The sequence below is a fragment of the Salvia splendens genome, chromosome 1 (assembly GCF_004379255.2).
Source record: "Salvia splendens isolate huo1 chromosome 1, SspV2, whole genome shotgun sequence".
Classification (NCBI taxonomy): Eukaryota; Viridiplantae; Streptophyta; class Magnoliopsida; order Lamiales; family Lamiaceae; genus Salvia; species Salvia splendens.
In genome coordinates, this window is record NC_056032.1 from 46973362 (window position 1) to 46987665 (window position 14304).

The 14304-nt window shown below is 39.0% G+C and overlaps 2 protein-coding genes across 5 annotated transcripts; one reads left to right on the top strand and one right to left on the bottom strand.

Annotated features, from left to right (window-relative positions):
• Positions 1–2126: 2126 nt before the first annotated feature.
• LOC121802768 (zinc finger A20 and AN1 domain-containing stress-associated protein 5-like) lies at positions 2127–3154 on the top strand. Its single transcript, XM_042202464.1, has one exon. The coding sequence runs from the start codon at positions 2289–2291 to the stop codon at positions 2799–2801; it is 513 nt and encodes a 170-aa protein (XP_042058398.1). The 5' UTR covers positions 2127–2288; the 3' UTR covers positions 2802–3154.
• Positions 3155–7929: 4775 nt separating this feature from the next.
• LOC121757053 (sm-like protein LSM7) lies at positions 7930–12276 on the bottom strand. 4 transcript variants are annotated; one of them, XM_042152548.1, is made up of 7 exons: positions 12181–12276; positions 12067–12119; positions 11862–11943; positions 10941–11012; positions 10380–10432; positions 9444–9548; positions 7930–8168 (listed from the first exon to the last, which is right to left on the bottom strand). In XM_042152548.1, exons 2-6 carry the CDS (start codon positions 12067–12069, stop codon positions 9459–9461), a joined length of 300 nt encoding a protein of 99 aa, XP_042008482.1. In that variant the 5' UTR covers positions 12070–12119; positions 12181–12276; the 3' UTR covers positions 7930–8168; positions 9444–9458. The 4 variants fall into 4 exon arrangements, with proteins under 4 accessions (XP_042008482.1, XP_042008473.1, XP_042008490.1 ...); XM_042152539.1 differs by lacking the exon at positions 7930–8168 and adding an exon at positions 9093–9356; XM_042152556.1 differs by lacking the exons at positions 7930–8168; positions 9444–9548 and adding an exon at positions 9556–9765.
• Positions 12277–14304: the final 2028 nt, after the last annotated feature.

Here is a 14304-nt window from a genome sequence, read left to right on the forward strand (position 1 = left end):
CACTTGTTTTAACGAGTACTCTCTCTATCTTAATTTCTGTACAAGATCAACACCGAGAAATGAGTAACGCCGGTGGTAGTAGTGGTGGTAGTGGTGGGGATGCTGAGAAGTACGATCGTATAATGAACGAAGCGCTAGAGGCCTATACGAACCGTGAGATTGATCGATGGATGCAGAGGGCCTTGCAGCCGGCGGTACCTGACCTCGCCCAGTGGTCCACCGCCGAGAAGTGATTGATCGTGATCACGTAGCTGCACATCAGCGCCTATACGAAGACTACTTCGCACAGGAGCCGCGGCTCAACGCCAACCATTTCAGGCGTCGTTTTAGGATGAGCAGGGCCCTGTTTATGCGTATTGTTAACGCTTTGGAGCATCGATATCTGTATTTCCGCTTCAGGCACGATGCGGCTGGCAGACCCGGCCACACACCTATTCAAAAGTGCACTGCGGCAATCCGGCAATTGGCCTACGGCGGCGCGGCAGACATGTGGGACGAGTACCTCCACATCGATGAGTCGACTGCCCTTGAATGTATTAAGTATTTTTGTCTGGGCGTGATTGAAATATTCAGTGATCAGTACCTTCGAAGCCCTACCGGCTACCCCCGAAGACTGCCAGGATCTTTTACGGATGCACGGGGAACAGCATGGGTTCCCGGGGATGTTAGGCAGCATAGATTGTATGCATTGGGAGTGGAAGAACTGTCCCGCTTCCTGGAAGGGGTTCTACACGACCGGCTACAAGGGAAAGAATCCCACGATGATCCTCGACGCCGTAGCTGATTACCGGCTGCGGATTTGGCATGCGTATTTTAGGATAGCCGGTTCGAACAACGACCTCGACGTCCTCAACTCGTCGCCACTTTTCAACGAGTACCTCCACATCGATGAGTCGACTGCCCTTGAATGTATTAAGTATTTTTGTATGGGCGTGATTGAAATATTCAGTGATCAGTACCTTCGAAGCCCTACCGGCTACCCCCGAAGACTGCCAGGATCTTTTACGGATGCACGGGGAACAGCATGGGTTCCCGGGGATGTTAGGCAGCATAGATTGTATGCATTGGGAGTGGAAGAATTGTCCCGCTTCCTGGAAGGGGTTCTACACGACCGGCTACAAGGGAAAGAATCCCACGATGATCCTCGAGGCCGGAGCTGATTACCGGCTGCGGATTTGGCATGCGTATTTTGGGATAGCCGGTTCGAACAACGACCTCGACGTCCTCAACTCGTCGCCACTTTTCAACGAGCAGTGCCAGGGTGTCGGTCCGGCCATCAGTTTTGTCGCCAACGGCAACCGGCATGATATGGGCTACTACTTGGCGGATGGGATATACCCTAGGTGGCCCGTTTTTGTGAAGACGATCCGATGCGCATCAGATGAGAGGAAGGTCTACTTTGCGGCACGACAGGAGTCGGCGCGCAAGGACGTGGAGCGCGCATTTGGTGTGCTCCAGTCTCGATGGGCGGCAGTTAGGGGTCCAATGCGTTTGTGGCATGTCGACTGCATTGCTGATATAATGTACGCATGTATTATCATGCACAACATGATTGTCGAAGATGAAGGTGTACAACTGACTAGTTGGACCAACGACGATAATGAAGCTGGTCCAAGCCACGGCGTGGCCGCCCCCAACGTACGGAGTGGAGTACCTCACGATGAAGCCGACCCCTCCAAGCACATACCGACATGCGCCAAACAGAGGCTCATATTCGACTCCAAAATGATTTAATTGAAGAGTTATGGACGCGGAGGACTCATAGCGTTAGTTTTTTTTTTTAAATTATGCATTTTTTTTAATTAATGTACTTTTTTAATTAATATACTTTTTTTTAATTATGTAATTTTTTTAATTAATGTACTTTTTAAATTTGTAATAATATTATTGAATTTTCTCGTATTTGTGTCGTAAATTTAATTCCGTATTTTGTGTGATTGTTAGTTATTTGTTTTATATAATCTTGAGTGATGTGGCTAGGCTATGGCTAGGCTATTCCATGGTGGATGGCCTGAATATATAATGCCACGTCAGATTGATGTAGAACGCAATTCAGGGAAACCAAGAGGGGTATATCCGTCAGCAACTTGGCCGATACGCGTCCCTATGAAGTCAGTATGAACCAATTATTCTTACATGTCGACCGACTTTACGCCCTTCAAATTGCAGCCCCCCTATCTCTCTCTCTCTAAAAACGCCCCCACATTTCCAAATACCCTCTCCCTCTCCCTCTCCCTCTCCCTCTCCCTCTCTAAAATAACGGCGGAATTACGAAAAATTTGACGTCAATGGCGCAGAAGACAGGGCAGGAGGAGACGGAGTTCAAGGTCGTACCTGAGAACATCGCGCTCTGCGTCAAATGCGGCGTGGCGGGGAATTCTGCCGCGAATAATTTATGCCAGAAATGCTTCAGCACGCCTGCAGAGGCTTCCATCTCCGCAGCCGCGGTCCCTGCGCCGGCGTCGGGCGTGGCGAAGCCGAAAATCCGTGTTTTCGGAGAGAGATCCATCAGATCCAGCTCGACCGCGAGGTCATCTCCGCATAGGATACTGAAGCTCCTCGAGACGAGCGCAGATCTGAAGGAGGATCGGGCGGGGGCGAAGACAGGAGTGAACCGGTGCTCCGGCTGCAGCCGGAGAGTCGGTTTGACCGGGTTCAGGTGCCGGTGCGGCGAGCTTTTCTGCGCCGATCATCGGTACTCCGATCGCCACGACTGCAGCTATGACTACAAAACCGCCGGACGTGAGGCGATCGCGAGGGAGAATCCGTTGGTCAGAGCCGCGAAGATAGTCAAAATTTGAAGCTGAAAAGCATGGAATAGGAGACATATATGCGCAATGAACAATCAGGGAAGGGTTCTTCGTCTCATGAAGAAATCGAGTGTGGAAATACTAGGAGATCGTTGCTCGATCTTTGTGTTATTTCTGCATTTCACTTCTCGCTGAGACGACGGCTCTCGTTGCCCCGGGATGGAACTGTGGATGAGAGGATGCAGAGGCTTAAGCGACGTTGATTTTATTTTATTTTATTTTATTTTATTTTATTTTATTTTATTTTTTTCCTTTTTATTTCATTTGTTAGTAGTAGTACAATATAAAAGAGAGTTTATATTATTGTGGCAAAATTGCTAGATATGGAGTATTTAAATATTTAATAGTCGTGTATTTTTTTAGAATTATGAGATAGACTTTTTAGTTATAATCTGATATTAGTGATTGGAAGAATTTTCTCGAGAAGAGGGTGCAAAGGTCATTTTGATAGCGAGTTAGGTGCGCAAGTGCATGTGTCCTTTTGGGCCGTCGATAGGCATGCACAAACTGAACTGTACCGCCGGTTAACCGACGGTTTGAACCGGATGGTGGTTTGGCGGTTTGAGCGGGCTGGTTTAGGTTCAAAAAAAGCGTGAATCGTAACCGGCGGTTCGCCGGTTTGAACCGATGGTTCAGCAGTTCCAACGGTAGGATTCCGGCTAGAGGGTAGGTTTTCAGGCTAGGTGTGCAGAAAAATCGACGGTTTACGTCAGAAACCGTCGGTTTTTGCCAAAAATCGGCAGTTTCTGACGTAAACCGCCGTTTCTGACAGTTCAACACCTTTTTCAGGTGGCAGCGTATAGGTGGCAGTGTATAGGCCTGAAAACCGGTCAGAAATCGCCGGTTTCCGTCAGAAACTGTGGAATGAACCGCCGATTCAAGCGGTAAACCGGTCGAAATTTGAAATTTGAATTTTTTTTTATTTCTTCCAATTTCACTCCTATAAATACCTCACTTCCCCCATCATTTTTACTCACCTCATTCTTGTGTTAACAAGGATTTCCTTCTCAATCTCAATTTCTCTATTCTCTATCCTCATTCTCTCTAATTGCTCAAGTTGTTTACTACTATATTTGTTGTTGTGTTCGTAATTTACCATTTATTCAATACTCCATATTACATACTACTTTCATTTTGCATTATGTCTTCTTCTCGTGGTGGACCGGGACGTGGTGATCGGGGCAAAGGAATTGCCCAAGATCAAAGTAATCGTCCCCAAATATCAAAGCGACCTAGTCGTCGAGAAGTTATGGAAGAGGTTTCCCGAGTGACGACTGAACGCATGCAAGTAAATTCTAAAAAATAAAATAATTTTTACAATTCATAATTTCATAAGATTGAGTTTTTTAATTTTTTTTGTTTTCCTTATTAAAACTTCAACTTATATAATATTTATAGATAGAAGAAGATCATAGGATGACCATGCTACTCGCTGAAATGCATCAAGGTGAGGGGAGGGTGGTGGTAGTTCCCAACAACAAGATGACGAGTACGACGTTTCTATATCGTCGGACTCGGACAACAATGATGATAGATCTCATTCTCATATTCCGTCTAGCACCGGCGGAAATGAGGACATGCCTCCCCCTCCACCCACTAAAAAAAGCATTGAAATCTGATATTTTTGTTAAACACTACTTGAAGGTCCCGGTGGTAATTCCAAGTCCTAATGATCCGCTCTCTCAAGAAGAGACATCGGCGTTTCATGTATATTGTAACTATTGTGATAAAGTCTACAAATTTGCGAGTGGTGGGGGATATGACACCCTCCGTCGTCATTTGGTGACAAAGCATCCGGTAGAATGTGGCACTGTGTCTACCCAAACCAACTAAACTTACAACCCGATGGCTCAGGTTCGTCAGGTACGCCTCTTTTTAAATATGATCCTAAAAATTTTGCTGACGTTATGACTAGATGGGCTGCAATGAAACATTTTCCTTTTAATGTTTATGATGACAACAAATTTGAGGTTACTATGCAAAGTGGTTTGAACGTAGCTGTCAAAAGAGTAGGTCGAATGACAGTTCAACGATCTACCGTTTGACAATGTTTGGAGGAAAAAAGTTGAATTATCACGTTATTTACTCAACTTGGGACACAAAGTGAACATTTGCTCAGATGTATGGACTGATTGTTTTAATAGACATTCATACATGGCATTACGGTTCACTTTATGGACAATAGTTGGACTTTGAACAAACGTTTGATTGGTTTTAGAGAATTTGAGACACCACACACTGCACCCGAAATTGCTTCTTTAATTATTCAAGTTTTGAATGAATTTCAATTATGCAATGAGATATTTTTTCTGTTGGTTTTGATAATGCAACTACTAACATTGCAAGTATTAATAACTTGATTGCGGCTTGTGCTCCTGTTATTGGTGGTAAGTATTTTCATCAAAGATGCATATGTCATATTTTAAATTTATCTGTACAAGATGCGCTTGAATTATGGCAAAAGCATGTTAGTCTTATTAGACCTGCAGTTAGATTAATCCATCAAAAGCCAGCTATTGGCAAAGCTTGGAAGAAATATTGTCATCAAAAGAAGGTAAGATATACGAATTTTACCATGGATGTATCTCATAGATGAAATTTTGTTTGAATTCTACTTTGACGCATAAAGAATCTCTGTGTGATTTTTTTAGATCATATCCCGTTTCTAATTTATATATGTCGCATAGTTGTTGGGATCATAACGTGGCTTTATTTAAATAGTTCAAATATTTTAAAAATGCGACTGTTGAATTATCGGGTGTTTAATATTGCACTAATGTTCGTGTTTTAGAGCATTGCATGTATATATCAGTTGGTTTTAAAACTGCTATGAAAAATGCTTCCTCTTCTCCTGAATTGATGTGTGTTTTATATTATATGATTGAAAATTGACTTAAGTATATCAGTGAGATTCTAACGGTGTTTTTGATTGCAAAGGTCTTGGATCCAAAATGGAAATTAGTCGGTTCCTCCAAGATTTTAGATTTTTATTATAACAATTTGAGTTCTATTGATCGTGTTCCACTTCAAGCATTGCAAGCGGATACCAATGACCAATGGGGAGTAAACCTAACCGAAACATTTCAAATAAACCTTCCGAACCGGTCAATTATCCAACAAACCTTCGAGTTTAACTTGCGTGCTCTGTACACCGAATATGAAACCAAGTATAATAGTACCTACCAAGTCAGAAGACCTACCCCTCCTCAACAACATAACTTTGGCTTCGCATTTCAAATCGATTATGATGACCCCGACGCGCAATCCCAATTAGTCGACCTATACAGCTACAGCACCGGCGGAAGGTCGTCCTTAGGTATGGTAAGTGAGTTAGATTTATATTTCGATTCACTCTTTTCTTTTGGTGATAAAGGTCCTACTACTCCCGCCCAAATCGACGTCCTCGATTGGTGGGGAACACACGAGAAAGATTTTCACATACTTGCATCAATGACCAAGGAGGTTTTTTCAGTTTCGGCTTCCACTGTCGTCGTCGAGTCCCCTTTCAGTGTTGGATGAATCAAGAAGTAAGCTCTTCGCGAAAAATATGGAAGTCGTGATATTACTTGATGATTGGGCCAAAGCTGACGTCAGATAACAAGAAAATGATTGGGATGATCGTAAGGAGGAATCACAAGAAGAATTCACTGGGGATGAATCGTAGGCCAACCGTCAACCGCCGGCCAACCCAAATAGGTAAGTAAGGTAAGAGAACTACGTGAGCTTTGATTCCCTAATGCAAATGAGCATTGGGGATACGTAGGCACCTCAACTTTAATTTTAAATTTAAGTTGAGCTCAAGTCTTTTTTCCTTTATTTTTTTTATTTGTTTCTACTTTAAAAATATGCAAATACAATTAAATAATTTTATTTATATATACTCTAGTCGGTGAAATAGATTTCTCTATAAGGCTAAATCCGAGAAACTTTTAACAATTCTACTATAATTATTGATTGTTAGACTAAACTCAACATTTAAGGTTGAATTGCTAAAGGTGTCATCAATTTAGTTATGTAGAAAGATCTCCTTCGCCGACTAAGAGTATATATATACTTATAAATTTATTGTTCAAAACTTCAAGTCTTTTTTGTAATTTGTAATTAGCTTCGTTGTAGACTAGTAGTCTCGTTGTATTTTAATTTTTTGTTTAAGACTTCAAGACTTCAAGTTTTTTGTGATTTGTAAATGTTGTAACTTGTAATCTCAATAAAATTACAATTTTCATCGTGATTTATTGAATTTTATTTACGCACATTTCATAGATAAATAAATAAAAAAATGTAAAATAAATTACGAATCGTCGAACAGGCAGTTTTGATCCGCCGTCGGAACCGCCAGTTTTTTTGAACCAGAACCGGAACCGTCGGGGATCTTGGCGGGCCGGTTCAGGTTCAAGGAAATCTTGAACCATGAACCATGAACCGCCAGTTCCGAACCGGAACCGACGATTTTCGAACCGTGTACATGCCTAGTTGTCGAGATGGGCAAGTGCATGTGTAGTGAGGTCTTTATGGGCTGTCGAGATCAGACATATTCCACTCCATAAAGAAGGGCGAAGTATTATAATTGCTATCGAGGATTGTACACTATTATTAATATAGACATACAATATTTTCATAAAAAACTGCTAGTGGATGAACACCTCCTAAGGATAAGAGATATAAGGTCAAAGAGAGCCGAAAAAGAATCTTTCGAGTATAATCTTACATACATAATCTCGAATGTTACTAGTTACTACTCCCTCCGTTCCAACTAAGTTGAGTCGTATTCCTCTTTGAGATGTCTCAACTAAGTTGAGTCATTTCCTTTTTAACAAAAAACAAGACATCCGGTCACTCTTACATTATTCTATTATCTACTTTACTCTCTCTTTATCTTTCCTAGTTTATTCTTTTCTTCTACTTTTCAATACAATTTGTTAATCTCCGTGCCCAAAAGTTATGTCTCAACTTAGTTGGGACGAAGGGAGTACTACTTTGGTAAGCAAACCAAATAATCTCAAAAGCTCCTAGATTCATGGAGATATAGAACATTATACAACTATAAGTTATCATGAGTCTCCAACAATTATTCCAATAATTATTTATTCAATTTGACCTATGGATGAATATGTAAGCATACATTTCTTGCTTGTTTAGGTAATAGCAATGATATTTCTAACTATCATGCTAAGAATAGCTAGGCTTTTCAAAAGAATATGTCATTCATTTTATAAGAAATAAAAAGGAATATCAAAAATTCGAATGGTTGTATAAAATAGTAGATCGTTTGAACCCAAGTGTAACAAATGTTGGAATATAATTGTAACTTACATGCATTGAGTGACCAGAAAAGTTCACCAAGAAGTGGCAAGGCAGCTACGAGGAAAAAAGAAAATGGTATAGTACATAAAAATGGACCTTGCGATTCTTGAAAAGTCAATAGGAGATATAGAATTGAAAAAAGTATGATACGGGAATATAAAAGGCAAAATATGTGACATGTCAAATAGGAAAGCGATGCGATATTTAAGCGTTAGAAAAAAATTGAAAGTAGAATGGGGAACTAATCTCTAATCGACTAATGCCACGTTTGGATAGAAACAACGTCATTATCATGCCCAACATTTTCTATCTGCACGTTAAGGTATGGGTATCAAATTTCATCACTCCCCACATAATGTATGGAAAATGAACCTTAGACCATCTTATCTTCACATGGATTTATATCCAAGAATAAATTTATAATTATCAACTTTAATAAATTACATAAAAACCCCAGACACTCTCTAGATCGTGCCTTTGCATAAAACTCTCTTCTATCTTTTGTTTCTCTACTCCACCATCGGTAACATTATCCTACCCAGTTCTTCCTCCATCATAGCCTTCCACCACACCACACCAACCCGTTTATCTTTTTTACTCCCTTATGTTCGGTATCTCTTCTGCTACCTTTGCCCACGCAGCCATGTACTACATTTGGTGCGTCACCATGTGCAACACATCCCCTCCGATTGCAAGACGATTCCCCATCTCCTTTCTCTCAAACTCGTCTATCTAATCCTCATCTCTATCAAATTCGGGCATTTTGGGGTATCTAGATACCCTATTGGGGTACCATGAGTCGGGCATTAGAATATATTATATAACTCGGGTCAGGATAAGTTACTATAATTTGGTTAAAGTCGGACCGGCATGAAAAATTACCCTATGCACCAAACGTTTTTTTTTAACCAGAAAAAGGTCCATTTCTAGCCTATTCACCCTCGTAAACATGCCCTAATAATTCGGGACTGTAGAGACTTTCACTTGAATTACATATACAGAACCCAAATAGCTCCAATGCCCAAAAAGGCAAACAAACAAACCCAAGGGACAAAAAAACAAAAGAAATTTGACGAAAAGACGCAGTTTCCAGATCATGCCATCCAGTTAAGGCTGAGAAATGGAATTAACACAATTAATTATATTTCTCATCACTGCCACAACACAACTATTTCATAGGGTGCAAAAGCGGCTACAGCCTAAAGAAACTATCCATCCATGTAACCAATGATAGCAGAGAAACTGAGAAAGTAAAGGAAACTTATTTCAGAAGTTGTGAAGTAATGACCATTTCTTAAAAGTCTCACATAAAAGTATGATCTCACTCACATAGAGAGGAAGCATCTATGCCCCATCAGGCTGAACGAATGGATTGGAAATCTCATCTGTTCCATCTATTGGAGAAACAAGCATAACAGCAGTCCCTCGGCAAACCTGAAGTTGCACAAACAGAACATTACATGTACAACAACAATAAGCTTAGCTTCGAGTCGGACTTGAAAAGGTTTTCCATGGCTCAAGGAGTAAAAAACAACATGGGGTAGGATAAAAGTCAAGTACATCAATGGTGCACATCACTATTCTGCATTCTCTAAGTTCATGAGTCGGACAGCAACAGCCACAACACTTGGTAATGGCTATTTTGAATTCTCTGAGAATTGTGCAAGTTTATCAATAAACATGAATGATATTTGTGTACATGGGATATCAAAAATAAATTATTTTAAACTCATTTCAGCTTTTCATGGCATGTATTCATTTTCAGGCAGCAGCATATAACAGGGCATGTTTCCTTTTTAAACAAGTTTATAATAATAATATATACATATATATTCACGGCACTACATTGCTCCGCTTTTAAACTCCCCAAAATACCTGTGCTCAAAAGAAATGTGTTGTAAATGATGCCACAGAGGGGATAATAGTGTAGGGCTTTAGTGAAAGTATGAAACACAATAAAAAGAGTAGGGGCCTCGTGACTCTTGAGATGAAATACAGTAGCAAGGGGATCTAGTAAACAAAAAAAAAGTATGAGAACATCGTAACACAAATATTAAAAGTACAGGTATTTAGTATTTTGTCTACAATTCTTTCAAAGAGAAAATCCAACTCCCATGAGGAGGCATTAGGCAAGCATCTTCCAATAGGCTCAAGTAGTTTTAGCTAATGTACTTATAGCTAAACTGTGAATGAAGGTGAATGCAAATCTAACAGTTGGACATACAACAAAGTTAAAAATTATTCATGCACATAGAAGAGACATACTATTAAGCCAAGAAGACGGGTCTGATCAGTTGTCTTCAGGGGATCTTCTGGATCTGCGGAGAGTAAATAAATGTGTAAGTGACTAACTATTAGTTAAATAAAATCAATAGCAATTAATAGCTGCTTCATTGGAATGACAATGGTTGTCATAAAGGAATATCAGATGAGTTTCATTTGGTGACTTCACTGATGCAAAGTTCCATAAGGTCCTCGCATATCATCAAATTATAAGCTCATAATAAAGTAATACATGAAATCATCAGGTATTGGTACCAAGTGCCTAAAGGAATATATGTAGGGATGTAATAAAGTAGTACTATAAAACACCATGGTTGTGGAGTTAATTACACTAGCATCAAGCCAAGATTATATCAGTGAAGAATTGGATGCTAATCCAAACGAGCAATTGATATAAATCTCACAGGTCAAATGCATTGAGGTCTTGATGACCTTTGGCCTCATCTTATGTTATCAAACTGGTAACATCATTGATACACACAAGCTATATTTGCATAAGTATAGCATGTATGTCTGTAGAAACTGCCACCATTGATGACTTACCCCTAAGAAATTCTACTGCTTCATCCAAAACAAGATTGAGCAATTGGTCATAGCCTTTAAGAGTTTCGGTCACTGAAAGGAAGAACTGGAGTGGAGCTTATACGGATTTTAGCATTGAGTTTTGCCAAAATAAACCACTGAAAATGAGAAAAACATTATAATTCCACTATTGAGCATAACTCTGAAACAAAGGCTGCACAAGCTTATGCTTATGATTCACTGACATATATTCCACTGAGACAAAGTATAACGAAATTAAACTGTAAGTTTCATGTAAGGTTTTTCCCAAGGACTTGAGAATTTCAGCTTTATTTCAAGATCGGTAAAAGAGCAGAAACAGTTGCCAAAGATAATAAAAGAAAAACAAAACAATGAGGGAATGAAAATGCATAGAGATACACATCCATTTAGACCAGGTAACTTCAGGATATATTTAATCCTGACAAGGAATCAAGGGAAAGTTTCCAATCCATAATATGCCAAGCAGAAAATCAGGACCCCACATATCAAGTCCTTAAAACATTGTAAGTTTCACTTATTGTAAGTAATAAAATCATAACCATAGGTAGAGAAGGATGGTTATAAGCCTCTGAGATCCCAAACCAATGGTAGTTATAGGTATAATGAGAGAGAGTAAGAGAAATGACAGTGAACTGTCTTCACAGTGAAAATCATAGGATGCAAAAGTATTAAAAACTCAATAATCAGCACACCTATATAGATTATACTCTCAAATATTTATCAGGCACCTGAATCAGAGCAAACATAATAAATGATCACAACCAATTAGTCAAACCAATAATGAATTTGACCAGAGTAAGCCAACATTTATCCCTCATTGTTTCCCATGGTCCTACGATTCTCGAGATACACACAAAATGTGATTACAAAATTTTAATCCAGAATTCAGGAATCACATACCTAGTCTTGCACCAGTTAGTTTTACTTGGACACCCTTGTCGACAAACTTAGCCAGGTCCAGAACGGTTTCCTTTCTGCCAGACTGAAACGAAGAAAATACTGAATAATGCAAAACATATTTTCGGAGTCCCCACCGATCAAACTTGTTGCAACCGATTGGCAGCGATTTAGTTGAGCTTACGTAAAAAAAATACATAACACATACCATTTTGAGCTTCAATCGACTGCATAAGTAACTGAGCGAGTTGCGGTTTAGTTCTGCAAATAAATTGACGTCAAATTATCGGAATAAAAACAGAAAATGTAATATATTGCTTGCCTGATAAAGTGAAGATATACGATTTTCAGTGGGAGTCCGATTGGGGGAAACGAAGAACAATGCCCTAATTCCGCTGTATTTCGTCTTTCCCGCCTTTTGATTTAATGGCTATAAAAAAATCTTTTTGGGTTTGTTTTTGTAGTGTTGCCAAACTAAATTTAATTAAATTGTAAATATAAAATTGAAGACAATTATATTATATTATTATTGTTTTGAGTAAGGTAAAAATTAAGATTATACTGTACTAAATTAAATTGTAAAATTATTTTTTGTCCTAATAAAAAATTGATAAAGTTAAAAGATATGCAAATGAAAGTGGTTGAAAAAAATAGTAAAATATGCATTTCACTTTTATATATATTATATTTTTATAATAAATTGTGAGTGAAATAAGTTAATTGAATATAGTATCAACTTAACATTTGTGGTAAAAAAAAATTAAAAATTGACTCTTAATAAAGGACGGACAAAAATGGACACTTAGCTTAATATAGAAAAAAAAATTAGCGCGTCCCAAAAAAATTAAGGAGTCCCAAAAGAAAATAAAAAAATAAAACAAACTTAATATAGAAAACTTGATGAATAAAAATCATTCAAACTCATTTAACTATTGTGCCCACCACGGCGGGTGGTGCCCTACTTCCCCCATCATTTTTACTCACATCATTCTTGTGTTAACAAGGATTTCTTCTCTCAATATCAATTTCTCTATTCTCACCTCATTCACTCTAATTGTTCCAGTTGTTTACTAGTAACTACTTACTACTATATTTGTTGTTGTGTTCGTAACTTACCATTTATTCAATACTTCATATTCCATACTACTTTCATTTTGCACTATGTCTTCTTCTCGTGGTGGACCGGGACGTGGTGATCGGGGCAAAGGAATTGCCCAAGATCAAAGTAATCATCCCTCAAAATCAAGGCGACCTAGTCGTCGAGAAGTTATGGAAGATGTTTCCCGAGTGGCGGCTGAACGCATGAAAGTAAGTTCTAAAAAATAAAATAATTTTTACAATTCATAATTTCATAAAATTGAGTTTTTGATTTTTTTGTGTTCCTAATTAAACTTCAACTTATATAATATTTATAGATAGAAGAAGATCATAGGACCGCCATGCTACTCGCTGAAATGCATCAAGGTGGGGGCAGGGGCGGTGGTTCCCAACAAGATGACGAGTACGACGTGTCTATATCGCCGGACTCGGACAACAATGATGATAAATCACCTTCTCGTATTCCATCTAGCACCGGCGGAAATGAGGACATGCCTCCTCCCCCTCCACCCACTAACACTACAAAAGCTTTGAAATCTGATATTTTTGTTAAACACTACAAGAAGGTCCCGGTGGTGATTCCAAGTCCTCATGATCCGCACTCTCAAGAAGAGACATCGGTGTTTCATGCATATTGTAACTATTGTGATAAAGTCTACAAATTTGCGAGTGGTGGGGGTATGGTACCCTCCGTCGTCATTTGGTGACAAAGCATCCGGTAGAATGTGGCACTACCTCTACCCAAACCCAACTAAACTTCCAACCCGATGGCTCAGGTTCGTCAGGTACGCCTCTTTTTAAATATGATCAAAAAAATTTGTTGACGTTATGACTAGATGAGCTGCAATGAGACATTTTCCTTTTAATGTTTATGATGACAAAAAATTTGAGGTTACTATGCAAAATGGTTTTAACGTAGCTATCAAAATAGTAGGTCGAATGACCGTTCAACGATCTACCGTTAGACAATATTTGGAGAAAAAAAGTTGAATTATAACGTTATTTACTAAACTTGGGACACAAAGTGAACATTTGCTCAGATGTATGTACTGATTGTGTTAACCGACATTCATACATGGCATTACGATTCACTTTATGGACAATACTTGGACTTTAAACAAACGTTTAATTGGGTTCAGAGAATTTGAGACACCACACATTGCACCTGAAATTGCTTCTTTAATTATTCAAGTTTTGAATGAATTTCAATTATGCAATAAGATATTTTCTGTTGGTTTTGATAATGCAACTGCTAACACTGCAAGTATTAATGAATTGATTGCGGCTTGTGCTCCGATTATTGGAGGTAAGTATTGTCATCAAATATGCATATGTCATATTTTGAATT

Excerpts from the sequence above, each read along its gene's own strand:
- LOC121802768 (XM_042202464.1), top strand. The coding sequence starts at position 2,289 with ATGGCGCAGAAGACAGGGCAGGAGGAGACGGAGTTCAAGGTCGTACCT.
- LOC121757053 (XM_042152531.1), bottom strand. Across the intron at positions 11,013-11,861 it reads ACTAACTGGTGCAAGACTAG|TGACCGAAACTCTTAAAGGC; the intron begins GTATGTGATTCC and ends TCTTCCTTTCAG. Across the intron at positions 10,125-10,379 it reads CCCGTCTTCTTGGCTTAATA|ATCCCCTTGCTACTGTATTT; the intron begins GTATGTCTCTTC and ends TTTGTTTACTAG.